The sequence below is a fragment of the Cebidichthys violaceus genome, unplaced genomic scaffold, assembly GCF_023349555.1.
Source record: "Cebidichthys violaceus isolate CVI_PGR_0920_01 unplaced genomic scaffold, fCebVio1.0.p SCAF_51, whole genome shotgun sequence".
NCBI classification, from domain to species: domain Eukaryota; kingdom Metazoa; phylum Chordata; class Actinopteri; order Perciformes; family Stichaeidae; genus Cebidichthys; species Cebidichthys violaceus.
Genome location: NW_027176717.1, coordinates 1,016,592 through 1,039,681, shown reverse-complemented (window position 1 = coordinate 1,039,681; position 23,090 = coordinate 1,016,592). Strand labels below are relative to the sequence as shown.

Genomic DNA, 23,090 nt, shown 5'->3' with positions numbered 1-23,090 from the left:
TTGGGTTTTTGGACTCGCTGTAACAGGACAGGTGAACCTGCCCACTGGGAACATCCTGCTAGTCCAGATGGTCTGTCAGCACGGTGCATTTACACGCACACACAAAAAAAAAAAACTAATTACTGCAACTACTCCAATAACTAAATCACTAAAACAAACTAAACAGCCACATTACTTATTTAACAAGCTGTTTTGCTTCAGGCACCAGCCTTAATCTGTTACAAACGTGTAAATGTAAGAACATGTAAATACAGTGGGTGTCAACAAACAGGTCAACTTGGTCTCAGTGGGGATTAAACCTGTAACCTTTAAATAAACGATTTATTTCACGCTAAATCCACCTAACGCAGTAATGTTTCCCTGTTCACTGTACTTAGTTAAACTTATGTCCCTTATTTCAAGGCCAAATAACCAGGAGTCACTGCTCCCTGCCAGTTGGCTTAAGCCGTGCTCCAACCGCCAAGCTAACACTAATAATATTACTGAGATGATACTCTTTTGATCCCTGCAGGAGAAGGTCAAGGCACCATCATCTTCAGAGCAAAGCCGTGTCCACATGTTGAATAGCCGTCTGTCTACCACTCGACACATATTAGAAAACAACATTAAAAGTGTGTTTGTTTTTCTCCCAGCGTCACCTTAAGCCTGAGATGTGTCACAGTCGAGGAAGAAGACTGACACACTGTTACCAGCAGCTCAGAACGGAGCGGTTCTTAATCCTTATTTTTACTCAGGATTAATGTGCGATTTCCAGCAACACTCGGCTCCACATTCACACGCTTTCTCATCTTCACATTCACAAGCCACTCGCTATAATTACAGTTTCCCTACTGCTGGCTATTGAGCGGCTCACTACGGCAATTACAGGTTCAGTATTTTTTGCTCAAGAGCACCTCAGTGGGGCTGTTAAAAGAGTGCAATTATGTATTCTTACTTAAGGCTGCATCTAAAATTTTCCCCCGTCAGGTTCAGAGATGAGGTCTTTTTTAGAAAATATTCTCAACATGCTCGCATACAGCATTAGCAGTTTAAAAATGAAGGTTTCAGCACTGTGACCCTGTAAGTAAAAAAAATAAATAAAAAATCTTATAAAATAATTTATCATCCTAGAAAATTATTGTAATTGTATTAATGAACCAGTGTACATTATGTCTATGATGCCACATGTATGTTAATCATTGGCAGCATATTTACTGTATAATATATTTATAATGCATAATAGATGTAGGCTCTTATGTAAAAAAATATATATATGATGAGAATAAGTTTTTATTCTAATGATTAAATGTATTTTCCTACAAAGTAACGTAGGAGTCGTTGAATGAACCCAACGCGCTCTGCCTGTAGAACATGGAGCAACAACAAGCTGTGGCTCTCTGTCTGTCTCCGTACAGCCGGAGGTTACAGAGGGGGGCGTGGTGCTACACCAAAACAACACTTACCCTATAATGGCGGGCGGCTGTCATATTGTTATGACAGCCGCGTGCAGGAAATAAAAAATACACAAGGCGCATTAATGTAACATAATAACTAACAATGTTCCACATTTGTTACGTTGATTTTTTTTATGCCGTTTATAACACATTTGATTGACTCGGTGACATTACTGTTAAACATATAGGAATAAAACGGGTTATATTTTTGCAGATACGACGTAACTACGTTAGCAATTCCACAGCAGCTGGTTGTAATTTTAATGGCCAGGTCGCGCGACTACTGCCCTGGACCGCCGTCGTGGAGCTTCGAGGGGTTCACGAGCGGGTGAACACGCGACGAACGCGCTGGCAGCCATAGCCCCGCAGAAACATCGACTGAACCGAGCTTTATAGAGTTGTGTTTATTACCTACTTGTAATAAACACAACTCAAACTTTATGAACTCACTTTCAAGTAAAAACATTAAGAAACATAAATACACCGATGGCCTACCTTTCGGTGGCAACATGACATCCCCATTCTCTCTCTTCACTGCAGAAGTGTGATTAATTCTGCTGATATCGTTGTGGTTGTTGTTACTAACATTACTCGCGGGTCCGGAGGTCACCGATACTTTATTATGTTTCCTTTTCTCCTCTCCGCCTCCTTTCGCCTTCTCTCGCTGTTTATCTTTACTCGGTTTCTTGGGTTTGTGGAGGAAGAAATCGCTCTGTTTGAAGACTTTATGTGCGTTAGTCGGTGGTTGGAGTCCACCGGTAGCAGGATTGTTGCTCGTCTTCACCGGGCTGAAGCTCTTCTTCACCGGGCTGAAGCTCCACACGCCCGCACCGCTGCTGCTGCTGCTGCTGCTGCTGCCGTAACTCTGCTGGAGTTTTCCCCCTCCCACTCCTATGTCCCCGCTGAGTTTCTTGGGCTTAACACTCCGCTCCTCGACTCGGACCTTCTTGGGCGGCGGTGCGTTGAAATCCCGGGAAGACAGCGAGCGGTTGTCCGGGGCTCCTCTCGCCTCGGTCGGCTTCTCAAGCGGGCATCTGGCGGAAACGACTGCCTGGGCTACCGCAGTAGCAGCTCTGGTGGGGTGAACGGAGCCCAGCGAGTCAGCCATCTTGAGGCTTCTCTCTATTTACTCTCTTCCCCCAACGGCCGCCGATGCTGTTTTTTTTTTTTTTGCGCGACGAGCAAGGAGGCAGTGAAGGGGCGGTGCTTAATTTGATGGACAGGCAGTCAGGGAAGGGGGCGGGGTTGAGGCTTGACCAGAGGCTTGACTGACAGGCAGAGAGGGAAAAACTATAGGCGGGGCTTAGCAGCAGTGTGTGTGTACTGTTGTTGTGTTTTGAGAAAATTATAATGAGGTGCAAAGTAAATAAAAAAGCATCACGAGAAACAATTTTGAATATGTATTGTATTCTAAATGTTATTTAACAATCAAGTATTTGTAATCCATATATCTGTTCTGGAGGGAAGGAACTTCTGAATACTACATACAGTTTTGGTTGACATCCGAATCATTTAGTTTGGCTTGAAAGAAAATAATCTGCAGATTAACTGACAAAACAATGCTGAACAATTTTTCCAACATATGTGAGTCATACACCTAAAAATAATTCTTATTGTATATTCGAGGCCTTTTAATAAGCTGACAGTTTTCAGTTCCTTCGGATGGTGGTGCTGCCTGCTGCTACTGCTCACACACACCCTGAACACTGATTGGCTATATTTATAAGTCATTACATAAGATGTTAAACTGTTCCATAGGAAAACTGAGGTGACCCAGTTAAAATAGCAACCTGGCTTAATTCTTACAACGCAGAGAGAGAGAGAGAGAGAGAGAGAGAGAGAGAGAGAGAGAGAGAGAGAGAGAGAGAGAGAGAGAGAGAGAGAGAGAGAGAGAGAGAGAGAGAGCGTGTGAGAGAAAGAGTGTGTTTAACACATTATTTCAGAAAAGGCAAGGAGTGAAATACAGGGAGGAAGTTTAAAAACTGTGCAGTTGGAGTGGTGAGAGGCCTGTGGAATGAAAGTACTGGATCCTCCCTTATAATGCAGAATGGGTGTGAACTATTATTTTCATAATACATTCATTTATAGGTGTTATAAAGTAATTTTTCTCAGATGGATTGTGCCTTTTTTGTATTTTTCTAGTTTGAGAACATGTTGGATGCTTTCCCTAAGGCTTCGGGTGACGTCTCACTATTCGAGCAAACTGAAAAATCCATCAATGAATGTTTTCTTTGTATCTTCACTCGCGCTGTGCAACTGCAAATACAGTTAATCACCATCTATACTTTATTCCAAACAGCACTGTACAGGTTTGTAGGTCTGCAACAGGTGCTTTTAATCAACAACCGTTACCAAAGAGGACCGACACAAAGCGGCCTGAACTCCACTGCACCATTGCACATTGAATATTGTAATAAACTGTATAATTGATCTGAAATGAACATTGGCTACGTGTCAGCAAAAGCAAATAATTACGTTGTCTTCCCACCTGCTGTGCCTCTGTGTGTGTGTGTGTACATTCTCAGAAGATCTTCCAGGCGTGAGAGAGGATCTCCTGCTGCGACCCCTCCTCTAAACACACACACACACACACACACACACACACACACACACACACACACACACACACACACACAATTGACATTATCAGATTATACGTGCAGAGCTATCAGCAAGTAAAGACAGAATAAAATTACTTAATTCCTTGTGGCTTCAGAGACACGTCAAAGTGATTTATTAACCGATTAACTGATCTATATTGTAAATAAAGCTGTGCGTGCACGCACGCACGCACGCACGCACGCGCGCGCGCGCACGCACGCACGCACGCACGCACGCACACACGCGCACACACACACACACACACACACACACACACACACACACACACTCTTTTGTTACATCATCTCATACAAATAAAAACAAAGAGGCGTGTCTTTACTTAATGTTGATTTTTTTACTGATTGATTTCTGCAACATACAAACATTTGTGTGTGTGTTTATGTTTGTGTGTGTAAGGAGGGGCACGAGTTGTGTGTGTGTGTGTGTGTGTGTGTGTGTGTAGGGGGGGCTGAACGAGAGTCCCACAGTAGGCGTTGAACAAGCAGCAGCGAACCCCATCGTTCACGCCGCTAATGATGATTGGAGGAAACAGGACAAGCGGGAGGGCGGGCTCTCACTTAAAGGCACAGGTGGGCTCTTTTCTGAGATCAAGGCTAGTGTGCATGTGAAGGGGTCAGGTGGCAGGTATACAGAAAGAAATGGAGAGTTAGAAAAAATGTTTTCCCTCAGAATGTCTATTTGTCAGTTTTATTGTGGAGAAAGTATGTGAGGAGAGAAGTGGGACTTCTCTGGGGAGCAGTGGACTTGTGACGCAACAAACAACTGTGTATACAAAAATAACTTTTAAAATACCATTTACAAAAAAAAAAGACCATTATTATTATTATTATTATTATTATTATTATTATTATCATCATTAATATTACTACAATCTTATTCGAAGCCCATTGTAGCTATCTGAAAGGGGGCTTGGATGGCAGTCAATGCTTCTCTTCTGCCAACCAATTCAAACTCAATTTTAAATCTTTTTAAGCATACAACTCCAACAGAGGAAATAAAAACAACCCTGAAATATTTGCCAGAAGCAAAAACAAAACGGGCAGCAGAATAATTTACAGTTCGAAGGGGAAACACTGCGCAGCGGAGCAATCATCATCATGCACTGACTTTCTTACATCTTCTGTTAATTAGAATATTTAAAGAGATAACAAAAAATCTGAAATATTATTTACCGAAATCGCCCTGTTCAGTTTTTTATCTTTATAAAACGATGCATATACTGTATAGTTATGGTAGCTAATGAAGCTATCAGAGAAAAACAAGGTGAAAACAGTAGTCCTGGGTCCCTATCATCATTGTCTCACACATACAGAAGCAGATACAGTATGATTAATTAATTTGGCCCTCAGATGAAAAACCACACAAGTCGGATTTGAAGAGAATTGGTTGTTTCTGGGAAACCAGACTTTATATTAATAATGTCGAGTCCCATAAGAGTCTCAGGTGTTGTGCAAACATTCCTACTCCGAAACACTGGAGGTCTATTGTGAGTAAACCGGCTGCTAAAATAAAAGATCATTGACTTGCATGGTCGATTACTCAACAGGAGGAGAATGAGAACAGAAAAGCAAGAAAAAAAATGACGGGGCTGAGGACAAAAAAATAAATTAAACAGGAAATATGAGTTGCATGTAGCAACCAAGAGATGCCAAATACACACAGAGGAAAATTAACTGATGAGAGAAGCCAAATTAAAGAGGACCGTCATTGGCCGTCTGCTCTGAGAGGCAGACTAAGGCAGGCTCATGTTCCCAGCAGTGAGAGCCAGAGTCACAGAGATGAGTTTGGCCATTAATTTGTGTTTTAATTTCAACCCCGTCTGGCTGGAAAAAGCGGAATTCTTGGACACGCAGTTGCAAATGTTGCCTAAAATCTTTGAGGATACAGGTCTCTGACATCTAATCTTTGCTTTTTATTATGATAATTTGAGACAGGAACATCACTCTTTGGTTCAACTTTTTTGCAAATCATGTGTGACGAATCACCTGAACTCCTAGGTTTCAACAGGCAGCGTCTCTGCATTCAGCTTTGTTTTCTAAGAAGTCAACACGATGGTTTCACAACTAGCAGGTATTTCAAACTAACAGCTCGACATTTTGAGAAACAGGCTTGTTTCGTTCCCGCCCGAGAGTTAAGACGACAAGATCGGTACCACATTCATGTCTGTAGCCAGCAGCCGGTTAGCTTAGCTTAGAATGAAGAGGGAAGGGGAAAGGCTAGCCCACAATTCCACAAACTCACTAATTAATGCTTCACATGTTATTTATTTTATAAGTGCAAAAAAACTGAAGTGTAAAAACAAAAATGTATGTGTGTCAAGTCTAAATGCTAAGCTAAGCAGCTCCACATACAGACATGAGTGGGTTAAAACTTCGGCAGGAACGTGAACGAGTTTATTCCCCAAATACGCGGAACAATTCCGTCAACAGCCAGTTAAAAAAGGAGCCAGCTGACTACCGTAATGACCAAACTACATCAGTCTATGACTCTGGTGAACAACGAGGTCAGCATAGAAATATAAAGCACTAGATCTGAAGCCACTGCAGCTAACACAGGAATAAATCCTACAACAGAAGTGAGGAACAGGTAATAGGTTGTTAACATTCAGCTTTAGTGCCTCCGTTTCTATGCTGATCCTTTGTAATGTAGCACCAGCACACTGAAAGAGGGGGGGGGGGGGGGGGGCACCCTGGCAACCTGTACATACATACCCAACAGAAAAGGTTGCATCATGGGTAATAGATTATCTAGGCTTGCTTTGAAGATTGTTGTTCATTCAGAAAGAGGCAGACACCTGACGGGAGTTCAGTCAAACCCCGGGAATCAGCTTCTAACAGTAGCTTTTCTGATTAAGATAATTCCTGATTCATGATGATTTATGCCTCATTTGGCGTCAAATTTGGCGTGAAAGACAATTTCTACTGAACATGTAAGGGTCACGCCTGCATCCCTCTTCATTTTGCCACACGCATTTTCACAAAAGCGCGGGTAGAAAAGCAATACGTTTTTCTGTTTTTAACTGAAGTCACCAAAACAGGAATTATTCTTTCAACGTTAACAGGAAAACAGCATCTAGAGAAGTGAAAACCTAAAACATCAGCAAGCGGAGTAGGAAAACGTGGACGAGCCACTTGACCAGTAAGTGTTCATCTGCTTTGCACAATGTCACTTTGAAGGAAGGACTGAGGAGGAGGTGTTGCACAGTTTTACACAGAAGGCGTTTCTGTGTACAACTGTGCTGTCTGTCTGTGTAGCATCTATCAACTAGGTTTTTTATTTTCTTTGGACCAGCCAGGTGAGATCGGCGGCGTCCCATCTCTCAACAAGGGAGGACACCATTGTGTGGACGGGCAGATGGACCGTCCCATCATGTCCACTCCAGAGGGGGTTCCCGAGGGCCTTTGGGCTGAATGCAGCGGTTACCGAACCCTGACAGAAGATGGAAAAGATCTGCTTAGCTGGGTTTGTTTTGCTCTAAACTGAATAAAATCACATCCAGGAAAATGTCTTCCAACGCACCGACAATTGTTGCCTGGTCTCAAAAACCATCAAAAAATGTTCTGCACATGCAGCCCCAAAGCTAATGCAAAAGCAACGCCGCACATCACAAAGAAAAACACGTTTGTCAGCAAAGTTTTCTACGCAGAGACTATAAAAATCATTACTTGTGCAAATAATGGTTTTGAATGAAAAATAGAGACCTGACAAACAAAAAAAAAAAAAAACTTAAATTCACTGACAAATCATGTAAAAGAGGTAAGACAGCAGACTTACCCACCCAGGTCTGCCTTGCTGTCTGTTGCTGTGGTGCCAGCAGATGCAGGGTCAGCTGGAGATGTCTTCTTAACACACTCCGACACGTCTACACACACACACACACACACACACACACACACACACACACACACACACACACACACACACACACACACACACACACACACACACACACACACACACACGCCGGAAGCATTGTGTGAATATCAGCGGTGTTAAGTGCTCAGGAGGTGCTGTACAACAATGTTAGTGATGTAAGACATTTAAACTGCATTAGTTTTACTGAGAGAGCTCTTAAGTTTGATATAATTACTACCAACCTATTATCACTTCTATTTCTTTATTTAAGTTTAGCGTAGTCAGATCAATCAAGTGATCTACTACCAGATCATTTCATAATTAGGTTTGAATTGACGCCCATTTATGTATTAGTGTGATACATTTTGGGATGATTTCACACATGTAGGCGTCCACATGTTTAACCTCCAATGCAAAAAAACACCACAGCACATGTAAGAGGAAGATATACATCACGATGTGAAGTTTTACACGCTGATAAAACAAACTTAGTTAATGACAATTGAAGGCCGGCAACCAGCAGGAACATGAATGAAACCGCATTCTTTGTATTCTTTATAAATGCTCCTATTGAGTTACATTCATAGCTAGTAGAAACAAATCATTGCAGGATTCAAGTCTAACAGTTTCTTTCGATTATTCTCTCTCTGTCTCTCACACACACACACTCCGGGACTGAAACTACCGAAGCACTAAATTGGCAGTTACCATCGCACGCACGCACGCACGCACGCACGCACGCACGCACGCACACACACACACACACACACACACACACACACACACACACACACACACACACACACACACACACACACACACACACACACACACACACACACACACACACACACACACACACAATTTCATTTCACCTCTCGACAGACATGTTTTATCTTTGGACGGGCTAATTTGTAAAACACTGAAGGGCCGTCTCCCGCTCCGCTGACTAACTACTGTGAACGAGCATAAACACAAGGGCAAACAAGCAGAGACTCCGCGTGGACGCACACAGGCGGCCGGGACGTCTGTACCTTTATTTGAACCACTCCATTCAGCCGACGCCGACGTCTTCACTTCCAAAGGGTCTGCCGGGGAGAGCGACACACAAAGAGTGAGTTTCACAAATTAAGGACCGATGTCAAGTGAACAACTTCACCTCACCTCGACACACATTGCCACACATTCATACCTCTCACACACCCTCCTCCAATGAGACACCTTTTCCTCAATACAGCATCACAGCGGGGAGGAAATCCTCCACTTTGGGGCTAAAAGAAGGTGAACTAAGGCCTCATACTCATCTGTATTTAGACTGAGTCAGTGCACACAAGTCAGAGCTATGATCCTTCATCATAAACAGCAGATGATGAAAATAACGAGACAGATGATGAAAATATGCTGTTCTAGCTTTCTACTGTGTCACAGTACCCTTAATTCTGTACTATCCCTTATCTATATACATCCACTTCTAAATCACTATGAAACTACTGCATGTTTCTAACAACCATCCATGTTTTCTTTTGTATCATTTCCTGCTGTGTGCATTGCATTGTGGGAGAATAGTGTCCATCAGCACAGTCTAAAATCAAGTTGTTTTTTTTAAGTACGCATACTGACGGTTTTGAGTATACTGTTTTATCACTTTCTGTTTGTAGTATGCATTGGGACACAGCTTGCCACTAACGATAGTCTTTCTATTAAGATGGTCTCCACAGGATCCCTGCAGGTCTGAAATGCAGTCTGCCAATGGCGCCCCCTAGTGTTGGAAAACTGGTAAAGCCTCTCACAAAAAAAGTGCGGACACAGGCCTGATTCCTGCAATGTGTGTGTCCATCTGACAGCTCGAAGCGAGGATGAGAGAGACTGCGGTCCTACCTGTTCAAACATGGTACGGTACCAGATAAGAAGAGCAGATAAAATGGAAATAGAAAACCTCCTTTTTCAGCTCAAATCAGGTTCAGACCACGGACCGCATACGAACCATTAGTTCAGTCTCAAGTCAAAAAGCCTCATATATTCATTGATCCATCCACCTTCTTTGACCAGCCATAAATACACACCAGGTCCAGGAGGAGACCCAGTGAGTCCACTGCACTGGAGACACACCTGTGAATCTGGACCAATGCAAACGCACCTGTGGCCAGCAGGAAGGACTCGGGGGTTCTCACAGGGAGGGGGGGAGGGGAGTCGTCGCTGTCCCAGCAGTCTGGGTCAAAAAGGTCAGAGGTCAGATGAGAAGCAACGTTAATACGTGGCCCGAAAAATGAAAGACAAGAGATCGGTCAGTCAAACGTAAACGATGCAAAGAAAAGCTCAAGAGCTGAAACTCATAACGGTTTCCTTGATTCCTTCTCTAATGATAGCGGACTACTAGAAACCCAAAGTGATACAAAAATCTGTTTAGTCACCGTACAAATGAAAAACGAAATAGATCGTCAATACGGACAGATATCTGTATTCTGTCATTATATATTTCTATTTGTTTATTTTTTTCTATCTATTGCAATTTTGTGCTGTTTTCAACAACATAAAAAGTGAAATCAGCTGGTGAAAAGCACTTAAATTACATTTAATGAATTGTTAGATACACAATGTTAGCAATTATTAGCAATGTTCTCAATATAACATACTTATTGCTTTGGTAACACAGCATCTGAATACGTTTATGCCAATAAAGACATTTGAATTGGAATTTTTAAAAATACACTCATTTGCTACAAAGCCTGAAAATGCATTAATTCTGCATTTTTATTGTCCTCTTTCCTTAATTGTGAGGGATCACATGGAACTTACCAATAATTGTATCTGTTACAGACTGAAATGGATTTATAGATGTCAAATACTGAGAACTGTATCAACGCTGATATTGATGCTTAAGCTACAAGTTGATTGAGTTGCAACTAAAATCCTCGACATGCTCCAGACAGCCATGATTACATTTCCTTATATTCTCCTGATTTTATCCTTTTAAAATTGAGCATTTGACAATATCCATCCCCCAGGGAAATACTCTCTTTCCATGTTGCCTTTAGATAAATTACCCATGGGTCATTACTATTATGATTAGTTCCTGCTGTAGCATCTTACTAGAGAAAGGAAGCAATGCAAGAGGGACGTGTAATAAGGAAAATATGATTCTGGTTCAGTGCAGACCCATAAATGTGCTACTGGTCTGTTACCTGTTGAGGGTTTACCATAAGAACTTATTATCTGGTACCAGGATCCTTATGGGGCTCACAATAATAACTGTCAAGTGGTTCTCCTTTATTCCACTGTCCAGCTAAAATAAAAAATATATATATTTGTAATTCAAGCACAATATTGAAGTAATCCTTTAGTATTACTGACCTCATTATCGACCGTGAGCGTGTCTGGTTGGTCGCTCAATGAAGCCTGACCCCTGAATAATATTCTCTCTCATTTATCTCGAGGGGAAAAGCAGCAGGCCGCCGCAAATTACCTCCGAGGCTCTGCAGGGTCGAGGTCTTGCCTTTGAAGAGGTCTTCGCCTTCGACTACAATGTCGTCATTGAACATTTTTTACCCTCATTTAGGGCAGAGACGATCTATCGACTATGAAATAATGGCTCTTTTACGGCTAATCGTCCGACCTGCAGTCGGTCGCTCATGCTGTGATGATTATATCTTTGCTGGGTGATTTAAATAAACAGGAAGTACACGAAGGCGCCAATTCATTAGGCACGGCTAGCTGAGGGTAACGCAGACAGATGCTAGTTAATGTAGCTCTGCAGCATTTTTGGAAACGTAGAGTGCACGTGCTTTTCTTGGGCTGTTGCTTGTATCTCAAGATAAATGTAATAGCTACAGTAGTTTCAGCTAACAGTGGAATTACTAGCACGTTAACGTCTTAAGCTACTAATGATAACTGAATACTGAGCGTTAAAACATCTATTACTGACAGCAACACATATCTTTTGACTGGCATGTTTAAGAACATTTGTCATTGTTTATTTCATTGTTGTACTTTTTCATTACATTTTCAGATAGGAGAGGTAGAACTTTAGTCATGCCAAAATTGTAATATTGTAGCTTTGTATAAATGCATTGGTTTCCCACTTGTGAACCGTTTATATTTCTTCTAGTTAGTTTGTCACTGGGTGCTAAAGCCTCTTGACATTCACTACCCCATATAAAATGTGCAATATAAATAAAGTTTGACTGATTCATTGACACTTCAACCAACAGAACAAGCAGCCACCAGCTTTCGCTTGACAACAAGCAGTCGTTAGATCGTTGCAACCAAACAAACAAGCAGCCATCGGCGTTTCATGACCGACTCCAAAGCGCTACCGCAGCCCCAGTACATGATGAGCCAGAAAGCCAAGCAGACCGAAACACACACCGGTCCACTCCAGGACTGTGAGACTAACATGTTCATTTCAAATATTGGAAATAACTCAGGAGTGCATGATGCTATAATTTGAATTTATGTTTGTGTTCCTTGGTGTGAATGAGGAACAATTAATGTCAAAGAAACTTCAAAACAGTAATTTCTCTTTAGTTCCTGAAGCAAGCTGGACGTGCCGAAATGAAAGAGTACTAGTTTTAATTTGAAGCAATTTTCACAGGAGACAAATTGATTTAAATCATGCACCCTGACAGTAAAATCCAAATATTTAAAAATGCAGTTAGATCGTATTTCATCACGCTTTGAACCCATTCGAGATCAAAAACGTTCCAAGCCAAAGTCCACTTCAACCACTCCGTGTCAGCTCCAATCACAGTAAGAAATCTCTCACAGCAAGATTTCGAAATCTCAAGATTTTGAAATCAACGAAGGATGAGGAGGAGGAGGAGCAATGTCATTCTGTACACGCCAGAGGATTAAAACAACATCTCGGGGGTCGCGATAGTGACAGTGAGGCCGTCACTGAAGCACAAACGGCGCGACGCAGCTCTGTTCAACCCAACGTGCGCAGTCGGCCAACGTGTGTTTATCGGTCTCATGCAGTGTTGATCCTTCACCATCCAACATGCGCGCGCACACACACACACACACACACACACATACATAACTGCACTGTGACAAAAACACTCAGGAAATAGGATATATTTCGTTCTCTCTCTCGTTCCAAAATCCACTCACTTTGACAAAAACACACACAAGCTGAAAGAGGAAGAGACGGTTTGACAGATGTTTGCCCGTTAACATTTGCAGCATTCCTCGCAAACCAATTAGTCATAAAGCCATGCTTGAAATGAGACTGGAAGTACCTCACTCTGTTTCTCCGTCTCTCTCACTCTTTTCTTGTTATTCCTTTCTTCCTGGTCTCTCTAAGCCAAGCAGTATAACAGTGTGTGTGTGTGTGTGTGTGTGTGTGTGTGTGTGTGTGTGTGTGTGTGTGTGTGTGTGTCCACAGACATAACTTATCATTAGCATGGGGTCTGTCTGAGACCTCTTGTCTCCTTACTGACCCAGATTATGACCCTACCGTGTGGTTTCTCTGACTGTATGTGTGTGTGTGAGGATAATAAAGAGTTACAGTCAAGTTCGAAATTGTGTCTAAATCTGATGTATTTAGTCACTCCAGACGCCTGTTTATCGGACTTCCTTCTAAAGTTGTTAATTGATTTTTGTCAGGAAAGCAGCCAGTTAGTTAAAGGACTTAGATTGAGACATTAAATAAAAGCAGCTGACATACTTGCAGAGCTCTGCCCTGCGATGGACATGGGCAACACCTTCCGGACCGGCTGCTGGTCTGCGTGGTGAGACGATGTAACCACGGCCGTTGCGGTGGATACATTGGTACAACAACCCTCCTTTCCTCCGGTCATCTCTCCGTCCCCCTCCTCGTCTGAATTATCCGAGTGCAGGGGGTTGGTGAAACTCAGGGCAGTCCTAACGGGTGTCGAGGAGGAGGACGACATGGAGGAGGAGAGGTGGGAGGAGGAGGACGAGGATGGGGCGATGTGGTCCAAGGAGGAAGACGAGGAAGAGGTTTTGGGGAAATGTTTTTCGGGGCTGCTGCTGGCCTGAGTCCACGCCGCGTGGCCGGCCTTCGCCTCCACTCTCTCCCCTCCGTGCGTCTCCCCCTTCTCGCTCTTAACGGGGAGGTGGTTCGGTCTGGCTAGGACGCCCACGTCTGCAGGACTCTCCCCACACCCGCCCGCTCCCCACTCCGTGCCCGAGTCCTCCGACAGCGAGGAGCTAGACGTCAGCAGGGATTGGCCGGAGCGGGCTTTGAAGGCGTGGGTTCTCTGCAGCGCTCCCGCGCTGTTGGTGGAACTGCCGCCTACTCCGCCCCCTACTACGACAGAGGAGGAAGTGTCAAAACTACGAGGTCCCTCCTGCAACGGCACCTTTTTAATCTCAATGCTCAGCTTCCTCTCGATCCGAGGAGCACCAGAACATTCAATAGCCGGAGAGAGGGGCGAGGAGGGAGTCTGAGTCTGGCTTTGGCCTGATTCAGATTTTGTCGATGTCGATTTGTTGTTGTAGTTGTCATTGAGGTCCAGGTTTGAGACCTGAGTCTGCTGTTTTTGACTTAGTAGATCTGGGTCTTTCAGCTCTGCGGGACTGGTCTGCTTGTTGGGACTGGGTTCTGACGGCCTCTGCTGCTGGTCCGTGTCTTTATTCTGGAAGGAAAAAGAAACAAAAAAACATTTAAGCACCTTTTGCAAACGCAGCATCATCCAGTAAACAACGGAAGTCTGCAACATTCACCTGCAGGATTCCCAGGTTAAGATCGTAAAAGGGCACAACAGCAAGATCAGTGCTATTTCACATATTTTTTGTAAAAAAAAAAAAAATACAATATTTCAGGACTATCGTTTGCAACAGATCCTTTAAAATGCTATTGTTAAATTTAGAGCTGGAACTATTAGTAATTAGCAGATCCTTAGGTCTCTGTAGAAATAACTCACCTGTGCGGTAGCCAGGACATGTATGACAGGTTTGGGGTGGTAGCGGTCGTTGTCCTGCCGCACGTTGGTGACGGTGGGGAAGGCTGAAGGTGGAGACGGGGTGAGAATGGGGGGTACGGGGTGAGGCTCCGGGGGCTGGAGTATCTCCTCCTTCACATCACCTTCTGCCTGCGAACTGGACAAAGGGGGGGGGAGAGAGAGAGAGAGAGAGAGAGAGAGATCATTGCATTGGCATGCTATTTTGCATTTAAGCTATAACACAAGTGGCTTGAATGTTAAAGTACAAATCTATCGTATTTGCTTGAGAAAGAAAAAAGAAAGAAAAAGGTTTAAAGGCAATTCAGGAAATGAAAATTATGAAAGAACAAGAATTACATCATACTGGTCTCACAACTTCCAGACACTTTTTTTTCCCCAAGAAAGTTCTAAATTATTCTGTCTAAAAAGAAATGATGAAACTAGGATGATGAAATGTACTTATACTACATTTATTACATGCACCAATGAAACTAAAAGGTAGATTCTGTTCATGGTGTGAAGCTCAGTTTCCCACCACTAGGTGGCAGAATTAAAAAAATGTCCTCAGATGTTACTTATGTTTTGCTCATATTTTGTTGATTTGAGGCCGACATGATCTGATATTGTTAAGCAAACTGAATCATCTGTTAGTACAGTATAGTATCTGCAGTACTGCATAAAGGTGTGAATTATATTACACTCATTGTTCTCCACACGCACGGTAATAAACTACTTATAAACACACCTATAGGTAAACAGTGCAGGAGGTGTGAATCATACACAGGATACTGAGGTTGTGACCACACAGCAATGGAAAGTTAAACATTAAGATAATGTTCCACTCCACAGAATATATACATGCATGCAAATATACACACACACACACACACACACACACACACACACACACACACACACACACACACACACACACAGTAAAAAAAAAAAAAAAAAACAGTGAAAGGATGTGGCGGTGTGCTAAATCAGAAGTGCATGTCTAAAGCAAGAGATAACGTATGACTGCACGTGTGTGTGTGTGTGTGTGTGTGTGTGTGTGTGTGTGTGCGACATACATATAGAAAGTCAGACACAGAAGATGTTGCAAGCTAGAAGGACAGGGGACTTCCTTTAGTTGAGCAACATTGGAGTTGCAGTCACTTCCTCATGAAGCCACAGAGAAGCTGCCATTGGCCGATGCTCCTCTATGACAGAGGCTGCGATCCACCATGTGTGATTTTTGTTTATTAATGGAAAGCATGCAACGATTTACGCTGAATCACCAGACTTATATTTTTGGTTATAATCTCAGAGGTCATTAACGGGAACATAAATGACTCTCTACAGTTTCTTTCTATATAACGTCTTCATTGCCCGAGCAAGCAAAAGACTATTCACAATATGTAACAAGAACACAGACGATTCCCACTGGTATCGGCACCAGTGGGAATCGTCTGTTTCCATGGGGATATGAATCATTTATTCGGGGCCTAAGATGAGATAAGATAAGATTCAATTAAAATGTGTCCTGAAGGAAAGCTGAGCTATCACAGGAGCAAACACCAACAAGTCACAGCAAAACAAATACGCAGTTCAAAGCACACAAGACATCTGAAAACTGCAACACGAGGCATCCATGAAAAATGCAGGTAGGTAATCAAATATTATGAGGGTTTACATAAAGTGTATAAAGAAGTAGTGATTATATTATATATTATGTGAACATGTGTGAGTGCAGCCAAAATACCATATAAATAACTTCACCAGAATTACCTGACTCGTTAGAAGAAAATCATGAGCGTCATTCCCTCACCTTTGAAACACGGACACTAGAAAATGAATAAATGCTCATCTATTTATGGAAAATGTTTGTATTCATTGCATCTGCAGAAATAAAACGTGTGAGAAATCTAGCGTTCCTAACTATTAAATAAAGACGTGGTTAATGGCGGTTTATCTCTCATAACACACTACGATGTAGATGCAAGCAGATTAATTATGAATGCATTTGTCAACAACCATAACTCTTCCTGTGGGCCCCATACGTGGAGGCTGGTGCGTGACAACAGAGTAAAAGATGTTGGAATATTAATATTAAATGTGTCTTTATAGGAGAAGCTATAGTTGTTGAAATATACTGTACATTAATGTCCTTATACCTATCTGTAACTTTATTACACTGTGTTAAAACCTTCATTAAATGTTTGTATTGTGTTAATAAATGCCATATAGCAGGATCTCTAAGCATCTGCCACTATAACCATGCACTCCGTATTCTTCTACCTACACTCAGCCGTATGTATGCATTGCAAACAGATGCACGCCTTCACAAGAACTTGAAAATTATGCAACACACACACACACACACACACACACACACACACACACACACACACACACACACACACACACACACACACACACACACACACACACACACACACACACACACACACACACACCAGATTGAAGCTGCTGCATTTTTAATCAGTGTTGGGTCACAGTGGCGGGATGCGCTGGTAGGTGAGAAAGCTTAAAGAGACGCTTCGTGGTTTCAGGTTGTGCAGAGGATTCATACGGACACCTAACGGAAGAGTAGCAAACCTCAAACTACACAGATCCAGACCACGTCTTAAACAAATGTGTATGTTTTGGTTTGCCGGATTAGATGATTATCAATGTGACGGTCTGCAAATGATAAGAATTAACAACTCTCTCCCTCTGTGTGTTTGAGCCGAGTCTCCTCTTCAGCACAGAATCACAGTAGAAAGCACTAAAAAAAAAAAATTCTAATATATTAATTTATGAATAACAAGCCTTCAAAGATGGGTGTGGTCCAAAGAGAGGGCGCCGGACGTAGCTCTATAAATAAAGCTTGCCATATTTGTGCTAATATGAAAGAAGGTTTTCAGGACAGATAACTAAATTATTTAGTCACTTTGAGAAATAGCAACACATTTGTCTACAAAACCCTTTTTAAAATTTAACAAAATAACAATTTTAATGTAGTCTTAACAGACAGCAACTGTACAAAAACATCATCTACATAAAATAATGTCTAAATCAGCAGAGTGTTTTGTTTTTTAAATCAATAAATAAGTACAGAAGACTAAGAATCTGACAAAACTATGTGCCACCTTTTGGTACTTCACAATTTTCAATATTTGAGATGCTACAGACACATTCTGGTCTGAAAGTTTGGAGGATGTGACTCTTCAGGGTGTGGTTGTGAATGTGTGAGTGCGTGCGTGTGCAAAAGCCATGACTCAGTATTTGCAACCTCGATGCCAGCCTCAATGGAGTTCCTGCAGTACGTTTCTTTCTCTAACACACAAAAGAAAAATGTCCTCCCCACACACTTACACTGCTGAAGTGACCCAGGGGGAGTGTGGCCGACAGAATGTGGACTATGTTGGTAAAAATAGCTCTTACCATCACTAAAATACTCCCAGGCTTAAAGTAGACCCGGACATTATTCCTCTAGGAAACTGAGGGACGACACACACACACACACACACACACACACACACACACACACACACACACACACACACACACACACACACACACACACACACACACACACACACACACACACACACACACACACACACACACACACACACAACTTCAAGGGTCTTCCAGGGAAGCCACGTATTTTGGCAGCAACTCAGAGCTCAGATGTGTCTGTTTCACTTGGAGCAGGAAAGAACCTTTTCAGTAAACAGATCGCTTGCCGCTACATCCCAAAATCCCCAAAAATCTTCCTGCTATTATGAAGAGTTAGAATTAGGAGAATGGAAATATATAAATGACATTGTTCAGCACAGAGCCAATGATTCACACACACAGACACACAAAACGATTTCTAATTGGACATTTTTAGACAACGCTTTTCGCAACAGGTAATTAAGTGAACGTGTCTCCTGGCAACAAGATGTCCCCTGTGACATTAAAGCAACAGCACCGGGGCAACACATTGAGCATCAACCCTGCTTGTTTTAAAAAGGTGTAAAACGTATGTATTACAGCCTTCTGTGGATAAATCACAAGAAGAGGGGAAAGTGGGGAATGAAGATGAAATGGCTGAGAGAAAGTGGAGCACAACCTCTGCTGGGCATGTACAGTAAAAGTAAAAAAAAAAACAAGAGGAGAGGGAGGAAAAGGGGGCGGAGAGAAGAAGAGGAGGAGAGGATAAGAAAGGAATGAGGAATTGTGGGACGTGTGCCAAAGAAAGAGTTAAAGAGGAAAAGAGAGAGAGGGTAAACTGTGCGTTTCTGCATATGACAGATACCAACCAGATGCCTGCGCATATTTGTTCTCAAAGTATCTGGGATGAAAGCAGATATAGTAGTTCTACTTCAACTAGCCGAGGGTTGTGGTACACGCAACACCACCGAGTGTTGCAGAGTATTCTTAATAGTTACAAAAATTATCTATAAATACAGCTCCTCCTCAGGCCACAGCCGAAGTTAACTTCAGTGAAGTGGAGGCTGGCTGCATCTGTGGGCTGACGGGGGAACTAATGTGTCAGAAAGCTCTGGTGAAAAACACAATGCCCGCTGCTTCTGTTTGGTCAGTTTAATATGTTTCCATTGTGCACTCCACACAAACTGTTGTGCCATGATTTTTTTTTTGGTGCCGCTGCCCTCGTTCCTCCCACGAAACACAACTCCCACTGTGTTCAGTGACGGGCCACCTCACACCTTCTGCGTGAGCCTGTTCATTCAACGGTGTGGAGGATGAGCGCATCCGTTTTGGGAAGTTTTAGTAACTTTTTAACTTGTCTTAAAACGTGTCTTACCTGCGCACGCGGGGAGGTTTTGGAGGAGGGGTGTCCCATCTCTCGTCATCCGACTGGTGGCACGCTTTAGTTGGACTGCTCTCGTTCTGGACAATTCACACACACAAATAAAAATAGATACGCACATTTGCGTTTAATGTGCAACTCTGGGTTTTTACTACACAAAGAGCTACTAAATAAAAATAAATGTCAGTTTAGAAATGTCAAAAGATGTCAAAAGATTTGTTTGAGGTAGTTTAGAAACAGTGTCTCCATTAGAAAATGTGTCCCCCGCACTGTTTATGTCCCACTTGGCACATTCTTTAATAACCAACTGAAGTAATGGAAAGTATAAAACAATCTGCATACACCAAATTAAATTGAGTTTGGTATGTTTTAATGGGCAAAATGGCTTTTTATTACCCAAAAGTAATAAAAACATCTGGCTACTCAGAGGTGTGTGCCAAATTGCTCGCCAAAATAATGAAAGTTTTCTCTCAGATTTCTGCCTCCCTTGTACGTTGTTGTTCGGGCCACATTAGTACATTTTACTTCCAAAGTTTTTATGAAAATGCTGTCATTTTAAGAAACTTCTGAGTCGGCTCCGCTTTGTAAACACCTCCATCGAGCTTTGAGTCGGAAATGAACACATCTGAGCTGCAGTCAGTGTATGGAAATATATAACACAAATTTTACCTTGTTGTAATCTGTATGACTTCATATATTAGTTTTGCAAAATTTTTAAAAAGCAAATTTCCTTTTTATATTGTTGAAATGTACAGCAACTCTTTCTCTAACTGCTTCCTACTAACTCTCTTTCTTACATGTTTCTGGAGCAGAGGCAGAACATTGCTTCACTGAAGCAGTCGTCCTCCTCCTCCTCCCCTCTCCTCTCATTAATTTGACTCTCTCTAAACTCTGATAATGAGACGTCTGTACGAGCGCCTACATCTCCTGAGGAACTAACTTGAAGGAAAAGACAGAGGATGTGATTACATCTCATTTAGCTTCATGTGTTACGAAGACTCAATCCGGTAGGAGTAGGCTACTTCCTGCAAAAACAACGGCGCCTGCGTGCGAGCAGAGAAACGCGTGTGTGGGATGTGTCCATGTGTAGGCTTATTGTTCGTACTGCCATTGAGAGCACCTGTGTGGGTGTTTCAGTCACTAACAATGGCTGACTGGACGCGAGTCAATGTGTGTACGGACTGAGTCAGTACAGCACACTAATAATGTTTTGTGTGGAGTGCGAGTGCGCGCCGTTGGACTTGCAACTTTGTGAGATAATGACAAGGTTATAAAGAGAAGAAACAAACTTGCACCGGAGTTGTCATCTTCCTCCATAAACGCACACCTACTCTTAAATGATTAATAGCACAAACCTTTAAAACGAGTAGTAAAAATGCAGTACAGTAAAGTTCAGTGGACTCTCCTCGCTTTAGATTTTAATTAAGAGTTTAGAAAGTGTGTGCGAGTCTTTCCTAACGTAAACACGGCTGCGTGTGTCCCTGAGAATGTCTTCTGCAAAGATCTCCCTTTCCCAAACGGATGTGCGTCTATTCTCAGACTCGGAGTGCATCATGGGAGAGGGGTGATGTCATTGGGGCTTCCTGAGCAGGAAGTCGACCCCTGGGTCGCTGCCAATGCACTCCGTCATCGCCCCTCCGCGGCCTCCGCCATTAGTTTGGTCGGTCTCAGCACACTGTCTCATTGATGCTTCTGACCTCTGGCTTTTGTCTTCTCATATCTACATGACAGAGTTGGGGAGCAGCAGCTCTACTACTTTAACTATATGTTCCAGTAGCAGTGGGTTTGGAACCTTTCCAGGAAAGGGACACTTCTTTTGTTACTAAGTAGCAGGGAATCCCCCAAATTCGACAGCAATAAAATATGCATTAGTTAATCATAACATTACTTCTTGCAACGCTTGGTGTGAAATAACTTCAGTGTGTTATGCTACTTTCTTCTAAATAGCTAAAAGTGTAGCATTTCTGGAGCTCCACTAGCTAGCAGCCTCATGAATTTCAAACTCTGCTCCATGATGATGTGGGATGATGGATGTGAGCCGTGGCTCAGTGATCAACTAATGATTCAGTTATTTTCCGTCTGTCTGTCACATGCAATATTCCAACACCAGATTGTGATACAATCCTTACAGCACTGCAGTTAACACCGGGGCTGCTTCTTTTTTGGTTTGGTTGGAGGAGGAACGGGGACAACTAAGGATGCTTCATATACTGTGTGTGTGTGTGTGTGTGTGTGTGTGTGTGTGTGTGTGTGTGTGTGTGTGTGTGTGTGTGTGTGTGTGTGTGAGACATAGCTAAGCTTTTGTCTAGCTCTTTTAAAAACAGGTCTGACTGTATGCGGTCCTCTGAGAGCACCCTGCAGAAGAGAGATCTCTCATTTTGGCACAAACTCTGCAACTCTTCTTTTTCAGTCTGTGTACAGAGCAAACTTTTCTGAAGGCCTCTCTTCCCTCTCCTCCTCCTACCCTCTCCCTCCCCTGTGACTAATTATTTGTGAGTTTTTTTTCTTCTTTTCTTTCTCCACTCCAAGTGTGTTACTCAGCAACATCCTGTCTTTCTTTAACACCAGACAGCATGCACAATATGCGTGTTGTGTGCATGTCATACCATGCCCTCTTGTATCTTCGTGTTGGTGGGACTCTCCAGTAGCTGCAGTTGTTTCTCAAAGAGCTGGGCAATGGCTCTGTGAACTAACTCGTACTGTTCCTGGAGAGGCAAAGACAAAGAAAGGCAAAGACGTAATGAGATAAATGGAGGAGAGATGAACGAGGAAAAAACGAATAAACGAATAAAAAAAAAAGCAAAAACATTATCATGTCTATGCTCAAAAACATCCATTTTCAAGGCTGTGGAATACAACCTGTGTGAAAACAATAGAACGGCCTTCCCTAATGCACACTGATTGAATCTCATTACTCTCCCCGTAAGGCAGTAAGTGTATTGCTTCTTCAGAAATTACATTAGAGTCACCGGCTTCCAGCAGTCTCTATCAAGGCATTTCTATCATGTACCTAACAGGGCTCAGTTTGCTGCTCAATGTCGGGACATGTGTGAGGGAGGGGAGATCATGAAATAGGTATAAAAAGCTACAAAGGAGGCTGGGTCGTCGGTCCACTGCAGCGAACTCCACAAGAAACACACTCACACAGAAATACACCCGTTATCAAAACTGTGGCGACTAGAACAAACCTTGGTCTGTACGGCGGAGTGTCGTTGCGTTCTCATCTCTTGGATCAACCGGAAAACATTAAAATCTTCTGGTATTTTCTTTAACAAGCACACAAAACATAACACAGAGTAATTCTCACTTGAACATAAAAATGTATGTTTTAGGTATGCGTAGGAGTCTGTGTGTGTGTGTGCGTGTGCTTGTGCGTGTTTACATACCCCAGCTTTGAGGAGGTTCCACGTGTAGTCGATAGCACAGATAGCACCCGTCCTCCCACAGCCGGCACTGTGCAGTCAGTCA

The 23,090-nt window shown here is 42.7% G+C and overlaps 2 protein-coding genes across 6 annotated transcripts in view; both read right to left on the bottom strand.

Annotated features, from left to right (window-relative positions):
- LOC137888065 (lysine-specific demethylase RSBN1L-like) overlaps positions 1–2,598 on the bottom strand; it is a 23,389-nt gene extending 20,791 nt beyond the window's left edge. The window contains exon 1 of the mRNA XM_068731352.1: positions 1,929–2,598. Coding sequence (XP_068587453.1) covers positions 1,929–2,541 — 613 coding nt within the window. The 5' untranslated portion in view covers positions 2,542–2,598. The remainder of the gene's footprint in view (positions 1–1,928) is intronic.
- Positions 2,599–4,369: 1,771 nt separating this feature from the next.
- ptpn12 (protein tyrosine phosphatase non-receptor type 12) overlaps positions 4,370–23,090 on the bottom strand; it is a 37,015-nt gene continuing 18,294 nt past the window's right edge. For 2 of the 5 annotated variants that reach the window (XM_068731329.1, XM_068731330.1), the window contains 10 exons: positions 23,009–23,075; positions 22,811–22,888; positions 22,229–22,327; positions 19,617–19,702; positions 14,798–14,972; positions 13,576–14,509; positions 10,048–10,119; positions 8,945–8,998; positions 7,834–7,917; positions 4,370–7,484 (listed from right to left, as the gene is read on the bottom strand). In XM_068731329.1, the coding sequence (XP_068587430.1) occupies positions 7,423–7,484; positions 7,834–7,917; positions 8,945–8,998; positions 10,048–10,119; positions 13,576–14,509; positions 14,798–14,972; positions 19,617–19,702; positions 22,229–22,327; positions 22,811–22,888; positions 23,009–23,075 (1,711 nt within the window). In that variant the 3' untranslated portion in view covers positions 4,370–7,422. Of the gene's footprint in view, positions 7,485–7,829; positions 7,918–8,944; positions 8,999–10,047; positions 10,120–13,575; positions 14,510–14,797; positions 14,973–19,616; positions 19,703–22,228; positions 22,328–22,810; positions 22,889–23,008; positions 23,076–23,090 lie in introns of all 5 variants that reach the window. The other 3 variants (XM_068731331.1, XM_068731332.1, XM_068731333.1) reach the window with 3 other exon arrangements.